The sequence below is a fragment of the Peromyscus eremicus genome, chromosome 1 (assembly GCF_949786415.1).
Source record: "Peromyscus eremicus chromosome 1, PerEre_H2_v1, whole genome shotgun sequence".
NCBI classification, from domain to species: Eukaryota; Metazoa; Chordata; class Mammalia; order Rodentia; family Cricetidae; genus Peromyscus; species Peromyscus eremicus.
Genome location: NC_081416.1, coordinates 77052603 through 77065983, shown reverse-complemented (window position 1 = coordinate 77065983; position 13381 = coordinate 77052603). Strand labels below are relative to the sequence as shown.

Sequence of the window (13381 nt, the reverse complement as noted above, 5' to 3'; positions counted from 1 at the left end):
CAGGAAAGAGCAGCCACTTATAAACCCCCACTCCTGGTAAAGCAGCATGCCAGTCGGGGAGCCAACCTGGAGCGTCATCATCCCTCCATGCAAGGTGGAAGGTGGGAGGCCAGGAGCATGCATGTGGCTGGGGCTGGAATCTGCCAGCCTTGGTGTGGGTGGGGCCGTCCCCCAGGTTGTGGGCAGAGGAGGCTCCCCAGGCTAGGGCGGGAGAGCAGGCCAGATGGCGGCTATTTATTACCCTCTAGGCACCCACTCAGTGTTGTGAGCACTTTCTGGACCACAGAGTTAATTTCAGCACTGTTGCTTCATAACCTGCAGTGTTCACTATGGCGCTGAGTGGACTCAGGGGCGGGGCACTGGTGTCTGGAACTTAGTGCAGTGAGAGCTTCGTGAGGGCCTGCTGACTAAAGGCCTTGGGGCTGACCACAAAGCTGTGTTTGAATACTGGATATCACCGGGAAGCTCTGCTGTGCTGAGCTGCTGGGGAGGAGGCTGGGAAGTTGCTGAAGGACTGATCCTGGCTCTTTGTTGGATGTAGAGCTCCTTCTATGGATGTGCCAACCACAGGCCGGCCAAGCTGCACCTCCCACTGTCACTTGCCAGATTCCTTTCAGGCAGACCTCAATCTCCTGCCTTTCAGGAGATTTTCCTGTGCCCAGGGTGTCAAGATAGCCCCTAGCAGCTCCTTCCTTACATACTGTCCCTGAGTCTTGCATCTCTCCTGGTCCCGGGAACTATCACTTAGTATGGTGGGCAGGAGAGGGAGGTGGTATCTGCAGCTCTGGCTTAGGTCACATGTTCCATCTTCCCCTGGTGGAGGAACTCAGTTCTACCAGAACCTCCGGGATCAGTGGTTGACAGGAATTCCCAAGAAAGAACTAAGGTGCTTTCTCCAGAGGCAAAGGACAGGACAGACAGGCAGGGTGTGTCCAGGCTCGTTTGGATTTTTAGAAAAGAGAGGAGGCAAAGGTTAATACTACAGGTCCACAGGCAGCATTCAGCAGTAGCAAAGCCCTGGTCTAAGCCCTCCCCTTTCTAGAGAAAGGAGCAGAAGGCTCTACAGGGTCTTGGTGACTGGTGATTCTGGCTACCCCTTCTGACCTAAGTCTGGTCAGCCACTTTCTTTTCTCCCATCTTCTCCTGGCCAATAGGTCCCAGTGTTAGCGTGTTGCTGAGTGGCCCAGAAGAAGAGCATAGCATGCCTCCCTTGGCCTGGAGAGAAGAACGAAGTAGTGAAGTCTAGAAGGAAGCCATCTTCAGCTAGAGCTAGCCCTGGGCTTTGAGTGAAGCGGGAAGGGGATACAATGAGGGTGTGTGGAGAACCATCCCAAGGCATTAAAAGTGGCCTGATGGTCCTTCCTGTTTCTCTGCTGGGGGACATCTTCCTTGCTCCCATAGACAGTTGCCTGTTCCATTCTCACTCTTGAGCCACACATGGACTGAAGGCAGGGAGGCAAACAAGCCCGCAGAGACGCAGGAAGGGGCTTCTGTGGGCTCAGCTGGACTGGCAGGGCCCTGGCAGTGCCTCCGACGGGCTCAACAGTGACACGTGATAGAATGTGCAGGGATTAGTGTGGGAGCCTTGCATGCTGGGTGTATCAAGTAAGGTCTGGGTTTGCTAAGAGGGGCTTGAATGATGTGACAACAGATGTCACCTGTCAGCTGACTGAGTCCTTTTGTTCTACTCAGGTGGAAATCATGAGGAAGTGGGGAGTAGCTCCTAGTACTGGCAGTCTTGGGCCCAAGGGAGAACTAAGGTGCTTCTCCAGAAGGCAAAGGACAGGACAGACAGGCAGGCTTACAGGCTAGACTGACAGACTCAGAGCCCTGACAGTCAGAGATTCCAGGTCTTAGAAGTCAGAGACAGCCCTAGGTGCTCAGGTTAGAGGTTCCCTGTTCTGAGTACCAATTGCCAGTAGTTAGGCACTCAGAAGCTAGTGAGATCCTGAGCTCTATGCAATCAGGCAGCAGCATGTGCTAAAGCTCTGTGGCCAGCCACTGTGGGATTCTCAGTGGTTACCATGGCTAGTGGTATAACTCTCAAGACCATGAGCTTTTGGGGTTAGCAGCTTCCAGAAACTCTTCCAGAAACCAAGGCCTGCAGTATCTTGCCTACCATCTTTGTGCCTTCCACAGCCTTGGCTCACAGCCTGCTCCTTCTTCTCCATACCACACTGTCCTCAGTCATCTCCCCCACCCCCACTCTGCCCCACCCACTCTCTGGAACTCTCTAGCTGCTTTTTTTTGCCACTGGCTGCAGCTGCCACCGCCTCTGCTGGCCCTCTTTGTGTCACCAATTCAGCCCACTCTACTCAGGATAAAAACCACAAGTGGTAAAAGCTTTCTGTGTGGTCTGATGGTGCAACATCTGGGGGCAGCAGAGGAGCATCTCCTTGTAACTCCGAATGCTAGCTGAGCTGGGCATGGGGCACTCCCGTCGCTCCCTATGACTCCTACCTTTTGTTGTTCATATGGGCCCTTTGGTCCTTCTTAGCTGCCCAAGGGTGGGCTGTGTGTGGGGGGGGGGTGGTATGCACACCTGCCACATGAGCACAGGGGAAGAATGGGCAATAGAATTCTGGAGTGGTCTATAGGCCCTAACACCTGGTACAGGTATTTGTTCCTCAAAGAAAGATGCAAAGAATGCTTGAAGGAAGGGAGGCTGCAGCAGGGGCAGCTTGTATAGTCCAAAAAGCTTTTCAGGCTTTCTGCACATTTCACTTTGGCATACCTATGGTGTGTCAGCCAGGCTTTCCCAAACACAGGGTCAGGTAGTTCACAAGGCTCTTTGGGAAAAGTCGAACACCCATAAAAATTCTACTGAAAAATAATCATTAAAAGTCTGATATTTTCTACTGCACACTTTGCAAATATAAGGGAGAAACAAGCAGAGGTAGTATGAGCCTGTGAAGCCGTAGCTGCTGAGCTAGGTACAGTGGCCACAGTGGTAGCTCCAGTACTCAGGAGGCTGAGGCAGGAGTTTGAGGATAGCCTAGACTAAAGAGACTTGATCTTTAAAAAACTAATCAAATTCCTGTCCTGCTCAGGGACAGTACCTCTTGAGTCCCATTCTTGTGGACAGCTGTCCTTGAGCAGAATGGTATCTGTTCTCATTTCAACACTCTGAATTTCTGTGTCCAGAAATCCGTGCAGATCAGAACTGAAGCTGGCCCTCGGCTCCACATTGAACCTCCTCTGGATTGTTCAGAAGATTTTGAGTCATCTAAGGATGTGACTGGCAAGGCCAAGGATACCACTGTGGATCACACACAGGTAGGGACTGTCCTCAGCTTCCATAAAAACGAGGTCTCGTGCTGTGCTCTTTCCAACACCTATTTTGACCATTATTCTTCCCACATCTCACACATTAAAAAAAGGCGTGGTGTGTGTGTGTGTGTGTGTGTGTGTGTGTGTGTGTGTGTGTGTGTGTGAGAGAGACAGAGACAGAGACAGAGAGACAGAAAGAGATGCAATAAAGCACATGTGGAGGTCAAAGGACAACTTTGAGGAGTCAGTTCTCTCCTACTGTGGGATCCTGGGATTGAACTCAAGTCATCAGGCTTGTGCAGCAAGCACTTTTACCTGCTGAGCCATCTTGCTGCCCTTATCTCACACATTTTGTTACATGTTTTGATACATAGAGCATGGGCCACACATCTGTGTTCCTGTCTAGCTAGCATCCAGTCACTCTAAATGGAGAAGGGGCTGAGAGGGGAGGCCAGTGTAGCAGGCTTCCTTTTGGGCCATCAATCTGCTCTCAAATCATGACTCTGAGACTTAATGTTAATTATGAATGCTTGGCCTTAGCTTAGGTTCATTTCTTGTTAGCTCTTATAACTTAATTTAATCTGTTTCTCCTCACCTACATTTTGCCTCAAGGCTTTTACCTTTTTTTCATTCTGTATGTCCTACTCCATGCCTTGCTGGCTGGCAGTTGCCTGCCTGACCCCGGGCATCTCCCTCTCTTTCTCCCTCATTCTCTCCTCTCCCCCTACTTGTTCTCTGTGCCAACCAGCCCTACCTATCCTTCTTAGCTTAGCTATTGGCTGTTGAGCTTTTTCTTAGACCAATCAGGTGCCTTAGGCAGGCAAGGTGAAACAGTAAAACATCTTTACATAATTAAACAAATGCAGCATAAACAAAAGCAACACACCTTTCCATAATTAAACAAATGCAACATAAACAAATATATCACATCTTTACATAGTTACAGTAATATTCTGCAACATAAACAAATGTAATACATCTTAACATAGTTAAGGTAATATTCTGCAACATAAACAAATGTAACACATCTTTACATAGTTAAAGTAATAATCTGAAACAAACAAATGTAATACACCTTTACATAGTTAAAGTAATATTCTGCAACATAAACAAATGTAACACATCTTTACATAGTTAAAGTAATAATCTGAAACATAAACAAATGTAATACACTTTTACATAGTTAAAGTAATATTCTGATCTGAAGGGGCTGAGGTCAGGCAGAGAGTGACACCCCATCTGCCTGTATGTGTGTACCTAGGCCTGTGAGGCATTCTGTATCTCAGTGACCCTGGGCAGCAGACCACCCGTGGAGCACTCAGAGGCTTGGATATCTGCAGCTTACAGCCATGTTTGTACCACAGCTGATGGGGGTCAATGCTTACTTGCTGTCCCTTCTTCAGACCACCATCCCACTTCCAGGAATAGTATGTCCCAGGCTTTCCTGCCACAAGTGTTTCCTGACAATGCATTCTTGAGCCTTGGCTTATGTTCTTAGCACCATAGACACAGAGATCAACAAAGCACATGAAGTGTCTGTTTTTAACCAATTAATGTTCCAGGCGAGATAGAAATAGGCAGAATGAAATAAGATAATTTCAGTATCACCAAGTTGACTGGAAGAAACAGAAGAGGGAACTGGGCATGGTGGTGCACATTTATAATTGCACTGCTGAGAGACAGAGCAGGAAGGCCCTGAGCAAGGCCAGCCTGGGCTACATAGGGAAACCTTTTCTAAAATAATCATAACAAAAGTAAATGAAATCAGAAGAGGGAGATGGACAGCATGATGTTGGCTGGACAAGAGCACACAGGCAGGCAGCAATGTGAAGAGTATCCTAGGCAGGGAACTGCCTGTGCAGTTGGCAGGAGGCTTGGCTTCAAGGAGCATGATGCCAACACTATGTGAATAGAAGAGCATGGAGTGAGTGGAGACATTGAATAAGGAGACAGCAGGGTGGACTAGGAGGTGCATAGTGGGCCTTGGCTAGAGAGTGGAAATGGAATTGGAAAGTGGAAGTTGCTCTAAGGCAGTGGTTCTCAACCTATGGGTCATGACCCCTTTGGGGGTTGAAGGACCCTTTCACTGGGGTCACATATCAGATATCCTACATATCAGATATTTACATTACAGTTCACAACAGTAGCAAAACTACAGTTATGATATAGCAATGAAAATAATTTTATGATTGGGGGTCACCACAACATGAGGAACTGTATTTATTAAAGGGTTGCAACACTAGGAAGGTTGAGAACTATTGTTCTAAGGGGACAAGCTTTATAATTAAAATGAATGAATACGGGGGCTGGAGAGATGGTTCAGTGGTTATGAGCACTGGCTGCTCTTCCAGAGGGCCTGAGTTCAATTCCTAGCAACCACATGTAGCTCACAACCATCTATGATGAGATCTGGTGCCCTCTACTGGCCTGCAGGCATACATGCAGTCAGAATATTGTGTACATAGTAAATAAATATTTAAAAAGGAAAAAAGCGCATGAAAACATATTCTCTCCATGTTACATAGAATCAAAATTCTGAGGAGATTTTAGGTGTAAGTCAAGTTGCTCAGCTGTGGGCCCTGCCTGAAGATTCATAGCTTCAGCCAGGGCCTTCACCTTCTGTGACTTCTGTGGTTGAAATTCGAGTGACAGAAAGAGAAAGGATCTGGTCTGGGAGGACTGTCCAGGAGCCCACTTTGACCTCTGTTTTGGGTTTGCAGTTCCTTGTTTGCTCAAAGGGAGACACAGGGAAGGAGCTGGGACCCTGCTTCCTCCTGTGCTGCTTGGACACTTGCACACATTGCACACATGGAGTTTTCTTTTTCTTTCTTCTAATATTTGTGAGTGTGTGTGTGTGTGTGTACATGTGTGCATGTGTACATGTGTGCATGTGTACATGTGTGCGTGCTGAGGCTCATATGGGAGGTCAGAAGTCAACATTATGGACTCGGTTCTCTTTTCCCCTTTACATGGGTTCTGGGTGATGAACTCAGGTCATCAGACTTGCCCAACTAGCACTTTTATCCATGGAGCCTTCTCCAACGTTTCTTCTCGTCTCCCCCTTCTCCTCCGTTTTTAATGTAGTCCCAGCTAGCCTCAAATCCAAGATCCTTCTACTAGAACCACCACACCTGGCTCACCATTTGCTTTTGAATCCGCCAACAGTCCCCTGCTTGGGAACAGTCTGTACAAAAGAAACCTTCATTTTCTTTCAGCTGGATCCTCGCCATGTTCAGTCTGTTATAATCTACCCCCACACCATGTTCCAGAGTGCTGTGTGCCCTGTGAGCTGGAGACCATAGTTGTTTGCCCATGGGGAAGCACCTGGCACCTTCTGTTAAATAGATACCTTGTTCCTCTTTGGCAAGCTCCAGCACCCTGCACACTGGACAGCAGAGACCCTCCCAGGCTTCTCCTGCCCTCAGCATTAGCAGCATTCCTCAGTACACATGCTCAGTTGCAGCCCCTGCTTCTCTGCCAGCACTTCATGTTCCCCACTGTGAGCACCTGATTATATTTCTTTCTTGCCTTTCCCCCGACATCTTGAGAGGGCTCTCCTTAAGGCTTCACAGTCAATTTCCCCTTGGAGTTATTTCCCTGCGCAAGGAGAGAGAGAGAAACAGTGGCGTACTTGCCTGCCACCACAGAAAGAAGCATTGAGAGATGCCATCTGCACAGGGACAGAGAAACTCAGGGCCTGGCTAAATATACCCAGCTTGGCACGAAGCAAGGGAGGCCTGAGCTGGAGCAGAAGGAACCCTCCTCTTCATAGAGGCTTTGCACCTCACCTTTGCTGTTGGGACATGCCAGCCTTTTGCCTTCCATCACATCCTGTGAACTCCAGTTTCTTGGTAGCTTTGAGTTCACAGCCTGGAATGCTGGAGGCGTGCTTTGTCATCCCCCAGTGCTGCCTTACATGGTACTGTGGGAAGACTGAATTAGCAGTTGACACTGATGTAATCAGGAGATTCCGTGTGGTTATCTGAATTGGGGATTTCATTACTGTAAGAACAATCAGATGCTGGTTTGGGTTTGGTTTGATTTTCTGAGACAAGGTTTCTCTGTGTAGCCCTGGCTGTCCTAGAAGTCACTTTGTAGACCAGGCTGGCCTCAAATTCACAGAGATCTGCCTGCCTTTGCCTCCCCAGTGTTGGGATTAAAGGTGTGTACCACCACAGCCCACCCCATAATAAAAAAAGTAAAACCCAAATATAAAAGCATATAGTGTGTCAGGAGGCAATGGGGCTTGTAGAAACAGCAGAGCAGAGTTTCTGTTAAATACTAAGGCATGGCCTCTGATGAGGCAGTAATGAAGTGGGACCCTCAGGAGTGTGAGGGAGTGAGCCTGTGGAGGGAGCAGTGTCCCAGGCGAAGGGAGCAGCAGAGAATGCCAAGGCCCTGCAGTGAGGAGGGAGGAAGGAAGTGTTGGGGGGGGGGGTTGAAAGAGCAGCTGTGAGTCAGGATGGTAGGTCTAGGGGACTGTGATAGAGATGGGATTTTCCTTAGGTTGGACAAGTAGCCTTCACAGGGTTCTGAGCAGTTTTCCAATTCTGACAAACAGAGGATAACTTTCTAGAGAGTTCAAGCCCAGTACCTAGACCCATGGTATGTGTGCTGCCATGGGTGACTCAGTCTCCATTTGAGGAGGTGGCTTCTTTAGGAATCAAGAATGAACCCAAAATGTCTAATAATAGACAGAAAAATTAAAGTTTAAATTTAAAAATTTTTATTCATTATTATTTGTGTTGGGGGAGCACATGAGTTCTACTGTACACACATGTAGAGGTCAGAGGACAGCTTTGAGGAGTCAGTTCTCTCCTTCAACTGTGGGATCTAAGGACAGAACACAGGTTGTCTGCTTGCACCAGGCCATGAGCCATCTCTCCACCCCAAAAGTCTCTTTAGAACCTTGCTGTCCTGTGCATGCCTGTCCAGATTGCATATAGATGCCCTGCCCATTGTATGGGGGTGGGAGTGCCTCTCACTCTCGGGAGAGACACTTCCCAATTTAGTGATCACCAGACCTTGTTATAATAACCACATGAAGGAATAATCACTGGGACAGCTTCCAGAAGGCCTTCATAGCTTTTCTTTCCATTGCGCGTGTATTAGTGTCATTTCTGTTGCTATGATAAAGTACCCTGACAAAGCAGTTTAAGGGAGAGAGGGTTGTTTTAGCTTAGAATTTTGGGTTACAGACTGTCATAGCAGGGATGTCAAGGTGGCAGGAACTTGAAGCAGCAAGTCTCATTACATTCACAATCAAGAGCAGAGAGCAATGAATGAATTCCTGCATGTTAGTACTCAGCTGTCTTTTTCCACCTTACACAGTTGACAATCTCTTGCCTAGGGAATGGTGCTACCCACAGTGAGTAGTTCTTCCCATTTCAATTAATCAATCAAGACATGTCCACAGGCCGGCTTGATCTAGACACTGCATCGTTGAGACACTCCCCAGGTGATTCTAGGTTGTGTCCACATCACAGTAAGGTAGAGATTTACACTCACAGTTATAGCCTAGTGTCCTTATTACTTCCACATGCTGACATCTAAAGGCTGCTGTTGGCCAGGCATCCCCAGAGGAGCCTGCCCTGCCACATCAGAAGCTATAGCAGGTCCCTTCAACAGTGAGACTTAAAAAGTGAGGGCTGACCTGCAGGGAAGATGTGTTGCATGGGTATTTCTGTTGGGAACTCTAGATAATACAACCTTTGAGCAAGTATCTTCTTTTGTTTGTTTTTATTTATTAGTTTTTGGTGGTATGCAGGGGTGAACAAAGGCCCTGCATATGTTAGACAAACACCTTCCTGAGCTATATTCCCAGCCCTTTTTTCACATTTAAATTTTAAGACAGGGCCTTGACAGGTTGGCTTTGAACTCACTCTGTAGCTGAGCAGGCCTTTGCCTTGCAATTCTCCTGCCTCAGTCTTCCAAGTAGCTAGGCTTGTCTCCCATACTTTTATTGCTAATTTAGCAGAAGTGGGTTTGTCATCCATCCTATTTGAGAACCCCACATTTTTTAACTCCATAATACAGCATGGCTCTCTTTCCATACTGGTAACTTACTCACCCAGTAGCTTAGAGCACTGCTTGGGGAGTAATGGCTTGGCCACCACGTATTGGCTGTGTCTTCAGTGGTTTTGACAGATGGAAAGTGTGTGCTCAGATCAGCTGTGGGAGTGAGAGCAGAAGGTAGTGATTAGGAGAGGCAGGAGTGGGGGGGCAGCAGAAGAGCGAGACCCCCACACATTCAGACAGAGGTGCTGGTGCTGTGCAGGATCTCCATGCTTAGGCCTAGGCTGCCAGTTCTCCCACCAGCTCCGAGCCCTGTCCTTTGATTTCTCCCTTCTGCACACAGGGACATCCCTATGCTCCCTGCAGCACGGACAAAGACAGGATTCTCTTAACGATTCATGATGCAGGGGTAAGATGGACTTTGAGCATTCACAGCAGAGCTCCTGAGTGAGTCTGGAAATGACCCAGATGAGTGGCAGGACTGTATTAGCATAAAAGCCCCCATAGTCTGTGGAGGGCCTTCAGTGGGTGGAGTGCTTGCTGCACAAGCGTGAGGCTCTGAGTTCAGGTCCCTGGCGCCCAGGTGAAAAGTGAGGCATGGCGTGCTCGTTTGTAACCCCAGTGCTGAAGACGAGGATAAGTCACAAGGCTTTCTCACCCAGTAAGATGCCACCTCAGTGAGCTTCAGGATCAGTGGGGGACATTGTCGAAGGAAAAATGAGAGATGCCGGGCCACGGTGCCACATGCCTTTAGTCCCAGCACTCGGAAAGCAGAGGCAGGCGGATCTCTGTGAGTTCAAGGCCAGCCTGGTCTACAGAGTGAGTTCCAGGACAGCCAGGACTGTTGACACAGAGAAGCCTGTCTCTCGAAAAAAAGGGAGAGAGTGACTGAGGAAGACACCCAATGTCATTCTCTGACTTCTACATACATGTGCATGATTGTGTACACACACACCACACCTTTGATGCATCCATCAAACATCTAAAATGACACCTGAGAAGTTTGAGCTCAGGATGGATTTTGAAGTGACAGAGCTCACACTGCATAAGCACTGAGCGGCACACTGGTTGAGGCTGTAACATCCATTACCACAGTCTGTGAGCCCAGCGTTGGGTGTTTGAAGAAACTGAGGAACAGAGAGACCTGTACTGGATGCCGGGGCCCCGAAACTCTTTTTGGCCTGTGGAGGTGCAGTCAGGCCAGGAACTGCACAGGGCTGGTTCTGCTCCAGAAGGTGCCACGGCTATTGTGGCCGTTATTGATGTGAGCCTGGGAGCCAGGCGTGCAGCAGGGGCACCCATCAGTGCTGCTTCCTGGCACTTTCCACAGTGATAGAGAGGGATTCCTCTTAGCTGAAGCTCTCCCTGGTGAGTGCGCAGCTGGGAATGGCAGTGAGAAATGCCAAAACCAAATGAGGACCAACAGCCCGGATGGAGGGCTGCTGCTCTACGAGGAGCTGTAGGAAGTCCTGAAAACCGTCAGAGGCATGAGAGACAAGGGAAGGCAAGAAGTGCCCCAGGTTAACGAAAAGACCTGCACCACACTGTGTGCAGGGAGATCCTGGGCCAGGGAGGGACCCCTGAGTTTGGGGGGAAATTCAGTAATTGCCAAATTTGAGGAATGATAAATGATGATATATATGTCACAATATTGGATTGATGTTAAATTTCCTGAGTTTGATTTTTTTTTAAACTGTGGTCTTCTCAAAAAACATGCTTTTTTTACTTTTTTAAATAAATATTTATTTATTTTCATTTTATGTGTATGGGTATTTTACCTGCATGTATGACTGCACCATGCATGCTTTGTGCCTGTGAGGCTAGAAGAGGGTGTTGGATTCCCTGGAACTGGAGTTAAATAGTCGTGAGCGTGTGAGCCACTATGTGGGTGCTTGGAATGGAACCCAGGTCCTCTGGAAGAGCAACCAGTGCTCTTAACCACTGAGCCTTTTCTCCAGCCCCTCAGAAAACATTCTTATTCCTTGAAGACATGTGTAGAATGTAGAGGACAGAAGAGAGGGTCACAGTGTTACAAAGGCAACCAAGTAAAGCCTGTACTTAATGTGGGCGGCAGAATAACAGTTGGTGAATGTAGGCGGAAGATATCTGGGTGCCCATTATACTAGTTTGATAAATTGTGGATTTTACATTTTTCAAAATAAGTTTTAAAAAATTAAACAGCTAGGGCTGGGAAGATTGCTCAGTGGGTAGTGCGCTTACCACACAAGCATTGAGGACCTGAGTTAGAATTCCCAGAACAAATATAAAGCCAGTTGAGGAAGCTAGTGCTCCTACTGCGATGGAGGCAGACACAGGAGACTCCCAGAAGCTCCTCAGTTAGCCTAGCTGCAGTCTCAAACAGGTGTGAGGCAATGACCCAAGGTTGCCCTCTACCTAGCCCTCCCTATCCATACTGTGGCAAAAACCATCACCCACCCCACCCCCAACATACACACACACACACACACACACACACACACACACACACACACACACACACGCCAGCTTGCTCTACTTTGTCAGAACCAAGTCCCAATGAAGGATGATGGAAGTAAGAAGACAGACAGGAGCACAGTGGCATCCCATCCAAGTCCTTCCTGTCCCCATTGTGATGTCCACTATTGTCCTGAAAGGGGGGGCACTGAAAGGAGTGCCTGAGTTCCTCCCCAGTGAGACACAAAGTCTACAGTTAGTTCCAAATCAAGAGTAAACAATGAGCAAAGCCACTGGTTCCCTGGGCCTGCCCACTGAGATGGGTTCTGATCCTGGCTTGGGCTCAGATCCCCTTTCCACAGCCCCCAACAAGGCTGTAATTGCAGCACTCTTGGAGAGCACACTTCTAAGGAGACAGTGTGATGTGTACAGGTCATGATGACAGTGATTGAAAATTCTGTTGGAACTTAATTTGTAAGATAACATAATTTGCATGCAGGGCATAGCTCAGGATCTCGTGGTGCTTGGGAACTGAGCCTACAGATCAGAATCCACCTCAAAAGGAAGGAGCGTGCTTTGAGATACTCTGTGGCACAGATATGGCAATTATAAAAGACAAAAATATTTAAAACCATAGTTAAAAGGCTGAAAATTGTCAACATTTAAAACTTAACTACATTTGTTATTTTCTTATTTGGGATGTGTGTGTGTGTGTGTGTGTGTGTGTGTGTGTGTGTGTGTGTGTGTAATGAGGACAACTTTGAGGAATTAGTTCTGTCCTTCTGCCTGGTGTGTTCTGGGAATTAAACTCAGGTCAGGCTTGTGCCACAAGTGCCTTTATCCACTGGGCCATCTCGTTGATCTCAAATTGTCAACTTTTTTTCCCCTCTAAAAATTTATTTTAAATTAGGTATATGTACGTGAGCCTGTTTGTAGGTATGTGCATGTGAGTACAGGTACCCGTGGAGCCTAGAGGCATTGGCTCACCCCAAAGCTGGAGGTACAGTTGCCTTTGAGCTCAGGGAGCCAAATTCAGATCTTCTGGAAGAACAGTAGTACATGCTCTTAACCACTGAGCTATCTCTCCAGTCTCTAAAATGATCAACTCTTAAGAGAAACCAAGGCACAAGGAAAGACAGAATTGCAAATAGGTTGTATTAGTTAGGGTTATTATTGCTGTGGTGAAATACCATGACCAAAAGCAACTTGGGGAGAAAAGGGTTTATTTGTCTTACGTATAGAGTCACAGTTCATTGAGGGGATGCCAAGGCAGGAACTCAAACCAGGTGGGAACCCAGAGGCAGGAGTTGATGCAAAGACCATAGAGGAATGCTGCATACTGGCTTGCTCCCCCACCCCCATCCCCTGCTTGCTCAGCCTGCTTTCTTACAGAACCCACTGACAACCACCAGCCCAGGGGTGGCCCCACCCACACTGGGCTGGGTCCAACACACATCAATTACTAATAAGAAAATGCCCTATAGGTCTGCCCTATAGCCAGATTTTATGGAGGAACTTTCTCAACTGAGGTTCCTCCTCTCAGATGACCTTAGCTTATGTCCTTGACATAAACCTAGCCAGCACATGGGTTGAGCAATAATGCCAAGGTCTTAGAGATTTCAAAGCAGTTTCATGTACTTGTTTGTTAGGATAGGATGTGACT

At 47.7% G+C, this 13381-nt stretch overlaps 1 protein-coding gene across 1 annotated transcript in view; it reads left to right on the top strand.

Moving 5' to 3' along the window:
* Nucleotides 1–13381, top strand: part of Katnip (katanin interacting protein) — a 121077-nt gene that overhangs the window by 15362 nt on the left and 92334 nt on the right. The window contains exon 4 of the mRNA XM_059267211.1: nt 3145–3276. Within this exon, the coding sequence (XP_059123194.1) occupies nt 3145–3276 (132 nt within the window). The remainder of the gene's footprint in view (nt 1–3144; nt 3277–13381) is intronic.